The sequence below is a fragment of the Chelonia mydas genome, chromosome 1, assembly GCF_015237465.2.
Source record: "Chelonia mydas isolate rCheMyd1 chromosome 1, rCheMyd1.pri.v2, whole genome shotgun sequence".
NCBI classification, from domain to species: Eukaryota; Metazoa; Chordata; order Testudines; family Cheloniidae; genus Chelonia; species Chelonia mydas.
Genome location: NC_057849.1, coordinates 240,865,919 through 240,880,395, shown reverse-complemented (window position 1 = coordinate 240,880,395; position 14,477 = coordinate 240,865,919). Strand labels below are relative to the sequence as shown.

The following is a 14,477-nucleotide window of genomic DNA, read 5'->3' as shown; positions in this document are numbered from 1 at the left end:
AGAACTAACTGGTCTATCTGGCACCTTTTGCCAATCCAGAAGGAGCAGCGGGAGGAGATGGATGTTGGACGTAATTGGGATGCTTTAAAATACACCAATGAACCGCTAAGCAACACTAGAGCCATGTATTCCCACCCCATTTCAGCACGTTTCTCCAGGCTGCCTACATTGCAGTGATCAGGCTGGGAATCTGCTTTTCCATCCTCCCAGCGGCAGGGAAAAGGTGGCAGTCTCTTTGCATATTAGCGTGAGGTCTAGGGACTTTGTGTTCTGCCCGTCCTTCATTTATTGCTCCTCTCAGCAGCAAAAGAAAAGCACTGTAGGCACCAAGCAAGACCCTCCTCTGTCCCATTGCGCCATTCCCCATGAGGTAGCTACAGGATTAGCAATTCCTGATGGTACAAGTGTAGCAAAGCCCCACTCTCCCTGACACGCTGTCCATTTGAACTGCTAGGGATGGGTGTGCTAATACCCCCTTTACTGTGCCTCCTGCTTGGGAGGTTACTCACCCGAACGCTTTCAGACATCGTAACTCATCAGAGTGGTCTCTCCATTAGACGTCTCATCCCATCTGAATGCCTGGCTGGGGCTTAACATTGCCCTTGGCCAAGTCTCCCAGCCCTCAAGGTATCTGATTGCCCTTTGAGTTATGTGGTCTGAGCCAATCCCTCAGGCTGAGTGCAGCTCAAAACTAGCACTGGATGGAAATCCTCTGACCGACTTTATAATGCTGATCTTGCCAGAGGGACCTTCCAGAAAAATCAGGATTTTAGTAGCGCCACAGTGGCGTGCATGACCCATCCACGTTAGGCTTTTCTGTCTAGCCCAGGGGTTTTTGGCCTGAGGGCCACATCGGGGTTTTGAAGCTGTATGGAGGGCTGGGCCTCCCCAAGCAGTCTGGCCCCCGTCCCATGAGCACTGCAAGGAGACTCTGTCGTACCCTGCTGTCTGGATCCTCCTCCCGCCGTAACTAGCCAACCCCAGGGAAGGTATTCAGTCTGGTGTCAGTAAATGGCAAGGCCGGGGGAGTGGAAGAGGTGTGCTATGGTACTAGGAGTTGGGTCCCAGCTCAAAGAGGCAGACCCAAGCTCTGAAAGCTAGGCTGAATGCCTTGCTCACAATACACTGTGGATGGCTTTGTCTAAAAAGAGCACTGCACTGGTAGGATGAGGCTACTGGACCACAGGGTGGTGCTCCTGCTCTGCACCTACTGGCACTGGCCATAGGAAGCTGTGGAGGCGGCTGGCTGCTGCAGCCCATGCTTTGTGGGTTCTCTGCTTTCCTGCCTAGAAACAAATGGTTCCCCTTGCCCTGCAGAGGGTCCTGCCCAAGGACTTGGAGAAACTTTAATTGCAGCATGGGATGGTGCAGCTGTGCTGCCTGTGAAATTGCAGAATTTACCGGCCAATCAACCCTACTCCCCTGGGTATAGCTCTGGTTTCAGGCCAGAGCTGCACCTACAGTATTTCTGCATCTGTTCATCCCTCTGTGTGCCCTTGTGTTTCTGGGTCCCACATCTGCACCAAGTACCCAGCACATCTCTTCCCTCTGTCCTTTTCCCCAAACCATTGGCCTGACTCCTCCTCCTCCTCCTCCTCCATCGTTGCATCTCGTCCTCCCATCCCTGTGCTGTGTGCTGACTGCAGCCCTTCCCCATCTCCTGATGAGAGCCCTTTGGCTTTGCTGATTCTTCTTGGCTCCTGGTTTGTAGGTGTCTGATTTCCGAGAGCAGTTGCTGTCGTGTGCCATCGGTGCTGACAGGGTGGTGGAGTTCTCCTGTGGTGAGTGTCAGTCTAGGGGAGCTTGACACATGCTCTCTCTGTAGCTGGGCCCCTAGTTTGACTGTATGGGAATTCAGGCAGGTGCCATTGACTTTGTTTGCCAGCTCCTTCTAGTGACCAGACATCCTGCCTGGAAATCACAGCAGCAGAGGGCAGCCAGGTTCTCTTTCACCTCCAGCTGATAGGGTGTGCCTTGTTCCTCTGCCCCAGAGAGAATGGGCAGGGAATGATTTGAACCAGGTTAAGGCTGGTGTGATCCATGAAAAGGCATTGAGGGGCTTGTGCTAAAGCTGCTTGCACTCCCCCAGACCAAGAGAAATTAATGTGTACCTCTGCTGCTACGTGCATGTGACCTAGTCCCAGGGGCCTTGCACTATTAGCTTGCTTTGCTTGAACATCTGTGGCTTTTATTCCGTCTCCTTGTTTGTCATCAGGTCATGTGATTCCTCCAGACAACATTTTACCCATAATCCTCTGCAGTGGTCCATCTAACCAGCAGCTAGAGTTCACCTATCAGAAGAGAGACCTGCCTCAGATGGTCAGCACGTCTGTTTCATTCTTAAGCTATGCGGTCTGATGGTTCAAGGGGCAGTTTTGTATGCAGAGTAGGGAATTTTGGGGGGCTCCAAGGTGGGGGAAAATAAGTCCAGAGGGGTGTGCAGATTGGCAGGGGAGTGGTCCAGTTGTGGAGGGCCTCAGGGGCAGGCATACCGGGGGCGGTCTGTTTTTGTTAAGCCATTTTAAGTGAGTTTAGTGCTAGTAAAAGCTAACTTGACAGGCCTGGAGAGTGAAGAGCATCTACAGCACTGATGGTGGCTGCGAAAGCTTCCCCATCCTCCTTTGCCTTTGAAGGGCCCCTAGGAGTGAGACATCAGTCCTCTTGCCCATTCAGTCCTTAGCTGAACTTGCTAACAGAGCTGCCAGTGAGCTCTCGCCATCATTCTGGGTGTGAAGCGGACACCTGTTCCCTGGGAAATGGACAGACCTCCTAGCTCATTTCACAGACACACTGAACAACCATTGCTTTACAATGACTCTTGGGACTGCGGCTTAGACGGGGAGACCAAGGAGCATGTTCATTTCCAGGCCCTGGAGCCAGCCAGTGCCTCAAGGCAACTGTTGGTGAGCTAGCACACTTGCATTGATTTCTCTATGTGGAAGTGGCTACATGAGTGTCCTAAGACTTATCAGTGGGAGGCATCTGTCCTCTGGGTCAGGGACAGGGCAGGAGAATTAGGCCATGGCAGTGCCATGGTAAGCCCCAGCAGACACCAGTCTTTCTCCCCTTATAGATGGATGAGATGGGCCGAATCCTTGGTAACCTGTGCAATGTGGTCCCTGGGGGTGTAGTGTGCTTCTTTCCTTCCTATGAGTACGAGAAGCAGGTGTACACGCACTGGGAGAGGACGGGGCTGCTCACCCGCTTGGCGACTAAGAAGAAGGTAATTGTGTAACTGAGGGTGGTTGGTACTTTAAATGGAGGTTTCAAAAGTCCAACAATTATCTGCACATTACAGGTCTTATCCCTCTCTCCCCAAATTGTTCTTATATCCTGCACAGCAGAGCAGAGAGGATGTTTATCTAGCCAGTCCCTCCAGTAATGTATAAATGATACTTTCCACACGGCTGATTGCTGAGCTGGGATCTAAATTAGATTAAATGCTGTTACGTGGCTCCTGTAAATGCAGAGACGGTCTTCATCTGCATTAGTCAGCCTACAATGCTCTCCGATTCCCTTGCTGTAAGGGGCAGGTTATTAAGTTCTTACAGAGGATTTGCTTTCCCCAGACTTGGCTGCACATCCCCTGCCCAGGGAATAATGTGATTGACTAAGGGCTTGGCTTCACTCTAGTGAAGACTCGCTAAATCGACAGCAGAGCGCTCTCTGGTCGACCCCGATATTCCAGCTCTCTGAGAAGAGTAAGGGAAGTCGACTGGAGCGTGTCTCCCGTTGATGCAGCACAGTGAAGACACCGGGGTAAGTCGACCTAAGCTATGTTGACTCCAGCTACATTATTCATATAGCTGGAGAAACATAATGTAGGTTGACTTACCTCATTAGTGAAGACAAGCCTTAAGACTCAGCGATACACTGTCAGTTACACACAAGCTTTCAGCTCACTGTGGGTCTACTGGGAGGATGAATGGGTCTTCTGGTTAAAGCACAGGGCTGAGGATCAAGAAATCTGTATTCTGTTCTTGACTGCGGCACAGAGTCACTGTGTAACCTTGGTCAAGTCACTTAAGCTGTCTGCCACTTCTGTAAAATGGGGATAATGCTTGCCTACATCTCAAGGTTCAGTGTTTTAGCATGGTACAAAGGGTGTATAACCAGGAGTAATAGAATGAAACTGAACAGAAGAAAATGGCTGAATATCAGGAAACCTTTCTGAACAGTGAACTCTGATGATAAAGCCTCCAAAAACTTTCCTGCTTGTGCAATTTAGCACTGGACTGAACAATGCTCAGGAGGCTATATTATGAGAAACAGACCTGTACTGTTCCTCAGGAGCTGAATTGGCAATAACCTCACCTTTCTAGAACTCTGCTTCCCCTCCTACCCTAATCTCCCTTGGACAGGGACTGTCTCTTACATTGCTTGTAGAGCACATCAGCACACATGGGCCTTAATCACACCTGAGTGCTACTGTTCTATAAATTATCATACTAGTGCTGGAGATCTCTTCCATGTTACCCTCTTGCTACTCCTGAATTCACAGATCTTCACTCCCCCTTCTTACATGGATGTTTCTTTCCACTCTTCAAACAGTAGAGATCTGGACACAAGCACCCATGAAGGAAAAACCCTGGTTAACGTCTCAGTAACTGGAAATGTCTCCAAAGTCACTAATGGCCATCACTGCTTCTGCTCTGGATGTGAAAGGTCCCACAGGTGCTGAGCAGCGCACTATTAGGATGTGTCTGCATTGCTTAGCCAGGGGGCATAGTTGGACATCGGTTAGAGATCGATGGTAATGTGCCTCTAGGCCCTCCTCTCTGTGTTATTTTTGGAATTGCACCATTAAATCTATTTGCATCTTCCTGCTGCAACTTATGCTTTGTGCCTGTGACAGATATTTCAGGAGCCCAAGAAAGCAAACCAGGTGGAGCAGGTGCTGTCAGAGTATGCTAAGTGCATAAAGGTAAGCAGGGTTGGCAGGTTGCTGGACGTTCAATACCCCATAATGCAAGAGAGTGTTTCTAAAGCAGGTGATGTGGGTGGTTAATGTGCTCTGGCCAACGCAGACAGGTCTCTGTGCTGCCAATTGCACAGAAGTTTCCACAGCTCCAGTATCTCATGAGTGATTGGGGGTTCTTTCCTGCAGCGCTGCAGCCAGGTGGGAGGCCATGTGACGGGGGCCCTGCTCTTTTCTGTGGTTGGAGGGAAAATGAGTGAAGGAATCAATTTCTCTGATGACCTGGGAAGGTAAGAAATATCTGGTTTGCTGCTCATCTCCTAAGGTGGTATCTGAACACAGCTCTGCTGATGTGGTTGCTGGCTCCTAGGCTGTGCTGTGGAGGAATCTGGTCAGGACTTGGGTGGGAGACCTGCAAGTAAACTGCAGGGGTGCAGGAAGTGAGGGTGCTGTGATTGAGTTAGGGTTGAAAGCAGCGTGCCCGGTGTGGTATCAGGACGCACTATGAGCTGAAGGTGCCTTGCAGACACCCAACAACTGTGTGATCATGAAATAGCCTGGAGTGCTTTTCACTGGACAATGCTGTGTGGGATAAATCCCCACTCTGGCTCCCTGAATTCCCCTGGCAGTTTTTACTTCAGTATTCCCCTGTCATGGATGGCTGGGCATTGTTGTTACTTCCACGCCAGAGTTGACTGCGTTGCAGTGATAACCCCCTCCAGTTTAGTGTCCCTATCAGTTTGTTCGGGATGCGACAGTATGTAATTATGAGAGGGCACTAACAACGTTTGTGTGTGTCCCCCTCCTTCCATTTCCAGGTGTGTCGTTATGGTGGGCATGCCTTACCCCAACATCAAGTCCCCAGAACTCCAGGAGAAAATGGCCTATCTTGACAAAACAATGGTAGGAGTAAGCACCCCAGCGCCGATTTCAGCTGCTTCACTTATTGTCCTTTTAGGGTCCAATTCCCTCTGCGAACTAAAGACCTGGCTCTTCCTGTGCCTGGGTCAGAGATCTCATTGACTCTGCATGCTCTGAGGCTAGTAAATGGGCTCAACAGGGTTAGAGCCAGGCAGAGATCTGCAGGAATGACCCTGCTGAGTTCTAAAGGGAGAAGGGGAACTTGGCCCAAGAGAGGCTGCCAGAGCAATACTACACAGAGAACTGCACTCCAGCATCACGCTCCTCTTTCTAATGCAGTGAATCCTTCTTGTTGCCTGGCAGAGCCCCTGTTCTATGGAGCTCTGAAACCCTGGGGGTTGGCCCTGAAGATACCTTCCTCCTTCAGATGCCCTGGAGCTGGTTAGTTTGAATGTCCTTTCTGAGGAGCCTGATCACACTTCAGCTGCACTTCCCAGGTTCTAGTGTGTGACTGAACTCCCATATCTTTATAGTGGGCCTTGAGGTCCCTTCTTTATTATGAGTACCTGGGACTGCCTGGCAGCACCATTCCCTAGGCCAGCTAGGCAGCAGCAGGGGCAAAGAATACACTACCCCTCCAGGGCCTGGTTTCTGCACTAAAGAACTTTAATTCCTACCTTGAACTGCATGTGCCTCTTACTCAGGCTGTCTACACTGGCAACTGAACGACAAAACGTTTGTCTTTCAGAGGTGTTAAAAAAACACACACCTCCCAAGAGACAGAAGTTTTGCCGACAACAAGCGCCAGTGTGAACAGCTCTTTGTTAGCAGGAGCGCTCTCCTACTGCCAACGCTAATGCCACTCGGAAGGGGTGGAAAATATTGTCAGCAGGAGAGCCAACGAACAGCAGCTACACTGTGCGCTTTTTAGTGACATGGCTGTAGCAACACAGCCCTGTCGCTACAAGCTGCTTCGTGTAGACATAACCTCAGTCTTATTTCTCTCCTCTAGCCAAGGAGTGCGGGCCAGCCACCTAGCAAAATGCTGATTGAAAATCTATGCATGAAGGCAGTAAACCAGTCAATAGGTAAGACTTCATCTTTCATGGGGCTGGATGGGAGGAGTATGAAGAGAGCAGTTACGGGAGCTAGGGTCATGGAATAGGCAAAGAAGCAGTTGTGCAGAGTGGGATGGGTGGGGAGCAGCATAAGGAGAGGATTCTGTTATGAGAGACAAGGTATTGAGAAGAATTGTCATGGCACATGCAACTCAGGTGGTAGGAGATCCAACAGTGACCTGATTGTGCATTCAAGCTATTGGCAAGCAGCCTGGTGGAGGCCTGTTTCTAGAGTGGATCTGCTGATAATAGTGTGCATGTAAAAATAGGGTCTAGAGGGGATACAAAGTGACAAAACTGAGGTTTCCTTTTATGATGATCTGTGCAGGGCGAGCGATTCGCCATCAGAAGGACTTTGCTAGCATCCTACTCGTAGATCACAGGTATGCACGCCCCTCAGTCTTCAACAAATTACCCCAGTGGATCAAGGAAAGAACAGAGATCAAACCTGCCTTTGGACCAGCATTTGCAGCATTAAGGAAGGTCAGTACCATTTCATGCACTCTGCAGTAGCTAATGTCCTACTTCCCCTTATGTACCCATCACCTCCACCCCATATATGTCCTGGAACTGCCCCCCAGCAATGTCTGTATGGACCTGCGTGCCCTCTTCCCCCGGCTCACAGGCCTGACCACTCTGGATACTAGAGCGCTGGGGCTAGGAATGAACAATGCCATGTGATTTCCTCTCTTCCTAGTTTCACCAAGAGAAGAAGTCATGTCATGGGTCAGAAGCTTCCTGAGGGAGAAGGAAGAGCATTGTGCTGATGACAGGTACAGAGCCCTCTGCAATTGCTGTCCCTGCAACAGAAGTTTTTTCCCCAAGACTTTGCAGTTGAAAATTATTGACCAAAGCTATTTGTGCCCATGTGGCTTCTGGGCAGCGACTGATTATATTGCATTTGAGCTGGGCTGGACAGTGGAAAGTACCGTAGCTCAGGCTGTGTGAGGGGAGGGGAGATAAGAGCACCCGCAGCTACTGGATCTGACTCCCACTTGGACTAGCCTCTCTTCTGCACCGAGGGTGCTGCGTCTGGGTTTTGTTACTCCTCCCCTTTGTTATTAATACTTGTCCTCTTGGTGCAGCGCTCAGGGCAAAGTATGAAAAATCAGGCTGATGTTCCCTGGCTGCTGCTTTCCCTTTCCAGTAGGGGGTGGGGGACTAGTACTGCTCTTGTGGAGGCCCCCAGAAGCTCAACAACTGAAAGCTAGAGCCTAGATTTATATCCCTTCCACCCCCTTAGCTAATGGTCCTGTGGCCACATACTGAATTAACTGATCTGTGGAGCAGGTAAGGGCAAATGCCTTGGGCCACTTGAGGCATTTTCAACTCTTAGTTTTGCCTTGCCTGAAGTTACATCTCTGACCACTGGCATTGTGTTAATAATCTGTGCTTTCCCAGAGCCCTCACTAGATAATGTCTGGGGGGCAGTATTGCTAGCTGGCTTGCTTGCCCCCTGAAAGAATATTTAGGGAGCTTACAGGACACATGGGAGTCTTTTTTCTGCCATGGCATAAAGTGCTGTAAGAGCATGAATCTGCAGCACTCCACATGGGGCTTCATCCATGCCACCTGGGTGGCTTGCATTTGTATTTACCCATCCAAGGCCTTTATTTCCTCATTGATGTTGTGTAAGCATTCTCCGGCTGAGGCTATAGCTGTTCACCGCCTTTCTGCTAATGTGGACCAGGAACGTCACACTGCTGCACGGCCCAAGGCTTGTGTCACTATTCTAGCAGGGGGAAGGGACATAAGCCTATCACTCTGCTGGCCTAGCCATAAAGCAGGGCAGCATTTATTTCATTTCCTGTTGACTACATACCTGTCTGCATGTGTCACCTTCAAGTATTCAGCTTTATTGCTGCCTTTTCCTGGGGCTCATATTGAGCACTCCTTCAGTATAGGTTACTGTAAATCCCTTTTGATGTAAAGGGGGTGGAGGTGTGCCACACGGATTCCTGGCTTTTTGATATTTCAGCTTTGCTGTGTAGTGGACTAGAGCAGTTCCTGGCAGAAGCCATCAGTAATTACTTTTTGCCACCTAGTAACCCAGGAAAGCCCTTGGGCAGTGGGCTAATAACTGTTCCTGTGTGCATCTACACATACCTGGATAAAATCTCTATTCTGCTGCAGCTGAATTGTATCAGTCCCTGAAAAGTCTGGCACATCTAAACTGTGCACATAGGAGTTCAAAGACCTCTACTTTCCCCCTACAGTGAAGAAACATCTCCTTAAGCAAACTAGGAATTGACTGTACTGTAGTTGCACAGTTCTGCCCATCACCTCTTTGACAGAGCAGAAGTTGTAGGTAGAGGCTTTCAAAGTCTGTAGTGCACCTACATGTACAGCAGTTTTAGGGCTTCTGCCTTGTTTTCACATACACAGAACAGAGCTTTGCAACGTGCGTGCTGTTCCCAGAGACACTAATGGTGGACAGCTTGGCCTCTCCTCCTAGAGTCCGTTACTCAAGAACACTCCACTGTGTAGATTGGAGTGGGCTAGAGAAAGCTGCTGGGTACTTGTTCCTTTATTGACTTACACTGTAGAAGCCATTCATACTCAACAGCAGAGTTTCCATGGCTCTCCTACAGCTGATTTCACATGAGGGAGGCTGCCAGGCAGCCCTGGAACCACCAGCAGACCTGCTGTGCACCTTCAGTCCTATCACAGGAGCATCCAACCAAGGCTTGACATGCAGCTGGCTAAGGAGGAGAAGGCTCTTAGAGCTGCCCTTGCAGTTGTGCTTGATCAGATCTTCCATGAGCTGCCCTCCAGCTACAGCAGGATTTATCGAGTGAGCATGAGCAGCAGTATTTGAAATTAAATGCACTATTTGGGGGGGAGGGGAAGTAAACAGAGCAGAAGTAAGAGTCATTGATAACTATACTCAACAGTGGTTAGAGATGAGTGGGAACAGCAGGAGCTAAGAGAAAGTGACAGGGTCCATCTGCCAGGCCTGTGCCCTCTCACTAACAGTTATTTCCAAGAGCTGGTCCATTTCTGAGGTGCTTAGCTCAGCAGGGCTGGGTTCCCAGTTGGCCAAGAGGAAACCGATCCCAGGCCTGCAGCCCGATAGCATTTACGATTCCCAGTCATCTTCCTCCTCGTCCCCCAGGGGTTGTTGTGGGGGTGGCAGGGGTGGGATTGTGTCCGACATGCGGGCAAAGGCACCACCAGGTGCACTGGGAGCATCAGCACTTCCTGCAGCTGCAGGCCCCTTGCCTGAAATGCCTGGGGGAGGAAAAGCAGGTGAGTGAGGCCTAGGAGGGAGAACTGAGGGAGGCAGCAGCTAGCCCTGCACCTGTGCAAAATGCTGCCTCAGGCACACACAAACTCAACTCCCATTAACACTGCAGTGCTGCTGGGAAAGAGTTCATTAGCTAAAGCGCCAGGTCAGCATTTCCAGCTGGCAGAACAAGGGAGGGCAGGGACCAGAACCCGCTCTGGCTCTGTGAGCAGGGGAGGAGGCAGCCCCTGGCTGAAGCGTGGCAGGGACAGAGGTGCCTGCCTGGTACCTACAGAGGGCCTTGTCATTAAGCTATGGCTGAGGGACCTTGACAGCAGGGGGGAGGCCCCAGCCCTTAAGAGAATGGGTAAATTCAAAATGCTTCCCCCTCTGAGGCTCTCCAGGTATGCTGAGCCTTTGCCCAGAGTGTGCAGAGCAGGGACAGGGGAGCTTTCCCTTGGAGTATTAAAAACATACAACAGCCAGTGCCCAGGTTTCTGCCTTGGGGATGCCAGGTAAAGTTTAGGCACTGAAACCAGCTAAGCCCCCCCCAGCAGCACCTCCCATCTGGATTCACTGCAGTGACACTCCACCAGCGGCAGCATTGGTATACAGGTAAGTTCTTCCTGCTCTGCAAGGGGATCGCCCAGTCTGGCCCATAAGGGCATCGGGTGCGTCCTCAGCAGCATCAAAGCATTCAGCCAAATGGCATGCCAAGCTGGCCAAAAGCTTCCTCCCTTCTAACTCCTGCAAGCTCTAGCAGTGAGGCAAGGACACCTGCCCCTCTTCATGTCACATTACAGGAAAGGAGCAGGCCCCCCCCCATGGCATGGTACCTTTACGCCTCAGGAGCAGTTTGTTGAAGAGGTCGGACATCAAGTCTCCACCCTGTGCTGTGGTTATCACTGAAAGAGTAAAGCCCCACAAATCAGGTGACAGACCAAATGCCCTGCTCACAAGGTCCAGACTAGTACGAATGGCTAGTTATTAACTGGGGCCCAGCTTCGACACGTGGTCAGGACACAACGGGAGGACAGGGGATTGGTCCCACCCTATTCGATGTGACACACCGACCCAGCGCAGAGCACATGGTGCTGTATTGGCAGAGCTGCCTGGGAGTTCAGGATTGAATAGCAGGGATACGCTGAAGGCTAGGACTGAACTGCCTTGGCAGAGATTGTGTAGGGACCTTCACTTGGGGATTAAATAAATAATTGACCCATCCCATCCTTGCACCACATTTACCCTTCCCCATCACAGCACCCAAGGCCTGCCTGGGAAACATGTCAGCTTCCTACAGCAGCTTGGAGGAAGGAAAAGGTTGGGTGTTTCAGCCAGTTTAAATGAACTGGAGTTAACCAGTCTACTAAAAACAGTCCAGTCGTGACGCAGGACTTGCAAAGGCACAATTTCCTCTCCAGAGGCAGCCTGCCCTGAGCTATCTTTGAAATGCTTCCAGCACTACAAGTTCACATGAAACATTTTCATCTCCACCCTTGAGAGGGGAGAATTCCCAAGGCAGAGCACTAATGCATTTCTGGCACGTAGGAGCTATCGAGTTCATTCAAAACTACAACGTGAGATGAGACGAAATCCCTCTGCTCTAAGGCTTCTGTGCAGTGTTGGGGGCTTGCCATGTTTGGCACTTGGCTTTGCCCCTCAGGTATTTATGAGACTCCTTCATGGGGGTACCTAAGCATATCTAGCTGGGGCGGGGGATTGAGGATGACTACACATGAGAGCGCTCTGGGCACCTTGTTCTTGCTCCTTCTGCTTCTTCTTCTCCAGCTTTCTCTCCTTAACGCTTCGGAGGTTGGCCTTCCCAATGCCGCCAGCCTGGCGGATGGACTCCAGGAGAGTGGCCCGGCCAGTTGAAGGGTTCACAACTTCCTTTGGAGCCCCCTGGACTGGAGCTGCAGGGATACAGAAAGGAGTCAGCCCTGAGGAACCGACACCATCTGATGTGTCAGCAATTAAAAATTAACAGCGGGCACTCTGCGTGCTGCTGCTTTAGCTAAACCTAAACCACCTGCCTGGGCGTGAAATCAGAGACACCGAAGAGCTCTGGCACTTCATCACTTGCCCTTTCCAAGTCGCTGGGAGATGACGAAGAGCATAGAATGAAGGGGAGCCTTTAAAATAAATCAGTGAATGCTGTGGGCTGTGCAGCATGCTGCCAGATGAAGGGCTTTGAGCTAGAATCCCTCCCTGCACCTTCATATTCTGTCCCTTGATCCTAAACTGGCCAATCACACCGTTCTCCAGGGAGCCCTCTGCCCTACAGGGGAACAGCACCCACTGGCTCTACAGGGAGACATGCCCTGCCTTGCCAGCAACACAGGGATAGCCAAGAATGGATCAGAGCAATCCATCTAATCTGGGGCCCCCATCTCCAGCAGTAGCCAGTACGAAATGCTCCAGAGGAAGGAGTAATGTAACCACAAATTAATGCAACCATTTCCTTGTCTGAAAGCAGAAATACTGCTACTTCCCTGGGTTTGGGGGCAGCTTTTCTGCATTGCTCCCGTTTTCAAAAATTCACTTCCTTGTGGGACCAAGAGAAAATAGCCCGGATCCTGTCAAAGGGACACTGTAAGGCGTAGTGTTCTTGTGACAAAGGTTTGTATCAAACTAAAGAAAGGTCCATGAAGATTTTTAAGCTATTCAATTCTATTAAATTAAGTGAGGATGAGTAGAAATTATTTGTACCCAGAGCATAGCTGCATCTTCCTATTGCATAAGAACTTTCATAGGAGATTCCCTAGTAAACCAATACTATCCAGAACAGTAAAACTGATTAATCTTGCTTCCATTGCCCCTGGGGAGAGACTATCAAAGGAAAGGAGAATGGCCATTATTTCCATTCTAACTAAGCTGAAGTTGTTAGTAACACAGAGTGGAAGGTGGATATCTTCATAGTGTCCTATTAAGTGATAGGGCTTTTAACAGCTATAGGGCTGCACAAACAGTTTGTTATAGCTTATACTCCACACTGCTATATTAAACCAGGGGACCTAGAGAGGGCTGCACTGGTACGTTGCAAGAAACCAGAGGACCACACTCAGTTTAAACTGGAGCACATGTCCACTCTCATTCAGTACAGAAGCGTGGACAGCAGAGACTACAGCTCTCAGCATGCAGTGCACGATATTGATGATCATGTGAGCATCCATTATTGCAGGGGTTCTCAACCTTTTTCTTTCTGAGCCTCCCCGCCACATGCTATAAAAATTCCATGGCCCATCTGTGCCACAAAAACTGTTTTTCTGCATATAAAAGCCAGGGCGAGCATTAGGGGGTAGCAAGCAGGGCAATTGCCTGGGGCCCCCTCCACAGGGGATCCTGTGAAGCTAATGTAAGGGGGGGAATAGTCCCACTATTGTGGGGAACTTTCCTGGCTTGTGCACTACCCCGGTGAAGTGGGCTAGCGAAAGGATCTGAGTCCTCGCTCCCACTTCCTTTACCCAGTGGCCTCCCTGCCCTTGAGGACTCCCCTTCCACTCTCCTGTCTGGCAAAGTCCTTGTAACCCCAACAAGGCTGGGCCCAGGATTCCTGGGGGGCTCGACCCCCAACCCTGCTGTGGTCACCCAAGACAGGGGCTAGGGTGTCCCCACTCCAGGGTACTCTCTATGCAATGGCCACTTCTCTGACCCACTGACCATTACATACAAGTTAAAGCAAATGCAAGTTATTTAATCAACAATTAATTTTAAAAAGAATAAGGAAGAATGGGAAAGGTTAAAGGAAACACATCAATCCGCTCTGTGGGTGGGAACATCACAAACAGTGTCTCTGGAATGTCAGGGCAGTTCACAGTCTGTTCCTTGTAAGTCCCAGGCCTTCTTCTCAGGCCCTGGCTGTGCTGCAGGGATGCTGTGGGTTGGACACTTGCTCTGGTGGTGGCCACACGCTCTCAGGCTCTAGGTGGCAGGGCCCTTCTTCCCAGCATTGCCCCCGCCCTGTCAGGGTTACCAATCCTCCTCCGAGTCTGGCCTGCAGAGCCTCCTGGCAGTCCACTGCTCAGGGTCCCCCCTCACTCTCCCCAGCTACTCACAACACCCGGCTCCAGACTGCTCCAGCCCCAGCTCCAACTCCAGCTCCAGCTCCACTCTGCCTCAGCACGGCTGCTGCTGCTCTGCCTCCAGCTCCCTGGGCTGCTTCTCTGGCCCTCTGGCTCTGGTTGCTGCAGCTCTCCTCCCAGGGCAAGTCTGCTCTCTCTGGGCTGTGCCTCTGGCTTTGGGGCTGCAGCTCTGCTCCCAGGACAGGGTCTGCTCTCTCTGGGCTGCTTTTCTGGTCCCTCTGGATCTGGCCCAGCTCTGCTCCCCAGCTCAGCTTGGGCCTCTGCTTTCTCCT

At 50.7% G+C, this 14,477-nt stretch overlaps 2 protein-coding genes across 7 annotated transcripts in view; one reads left to right on the top strand and one right to left on the bottom strand.

Moving 5' to 3' along the window:
• DDX11 (DEAD/H-box helicase 11) overlaps window positions 1-14,477 on the top strand; it is a 43,217-nt gene that overhangs the window by 26,127 nt on the left and 2,613 nt on the right. For 3 of the 5 annotated variants that reach the window (XM_037878204.2, XM_043540678.1, XM_043540671.1), the window contains 9 exons: window positions 1,712-1,781; window positions 2,216-2,319; window positions 3,074-3,223; window positions 4,856-4,924; window positions 5,108-5,208; window positions 5,737-5,821; window positions 6,792-6,867; window positions 7,226-7,380; window positions 7,595-8,572. In XM_037878204.2, coding sequence (XP_037734132.1) covers window positions 1,712-1,781; window positions 2,216-2,319; window positions 3,074-3,223; window positions 4,856-4,924; window positions 5,108-5,208; window positions 5,737-5,821; window positions 6,792-6,867; window positions 7,226-7,380; window positions 7,595-7,639 — 855 coding nt within the window. In that variant the 3' untranslated portion in view covers window positions 7,640-8,572. Of the gene's footprint in view, window positions 1-1,711; window positions 1,782-2,215; window positions 2,320-3,073; window positions 3,224-4,855; window positions 4,925-5,107; window positions 5,209-5,736; window positions 5,822-6,791; window positions 6,868-7,225; window positions 7,381-7,594; window positions 8,573-14,477 lie in introns of those variants that run through there. The other 2 variants (XM_037878208.2, XM_037878223.2) reach the window with 2 other exon arrangements.
• The window catches only part of WASHC1 (WASH complex subunit 1), a 73,759-nt gene continuing 68,282 nt past the window's right edge, over window positions 9,001-14,477 (bottom strand). For both annotated transcript variants that reach the window (XM_037878244.2, XM_037878253.2), the window contains 3 exons: window positions 11,878-12,036; window positions 10,960-11,028; window positions 9,001-10,128 (listed from right to left, as the gene is read on the bottom strand). In XM_037878244.2, the coding sequence (XP_037734172.1) occupies window positions 9,977-10,128; window positions 10,960-11,028; window positions 11,878-12,036 (380 nt within the window). In that variant the 3' untranslated portion in view covers window positions 9,001-9,976. The remainder of the gene's footprint in view (window positions 10,129-10,959; window positions 11,029-11,877; window positions 12,037-14,477) is intronic.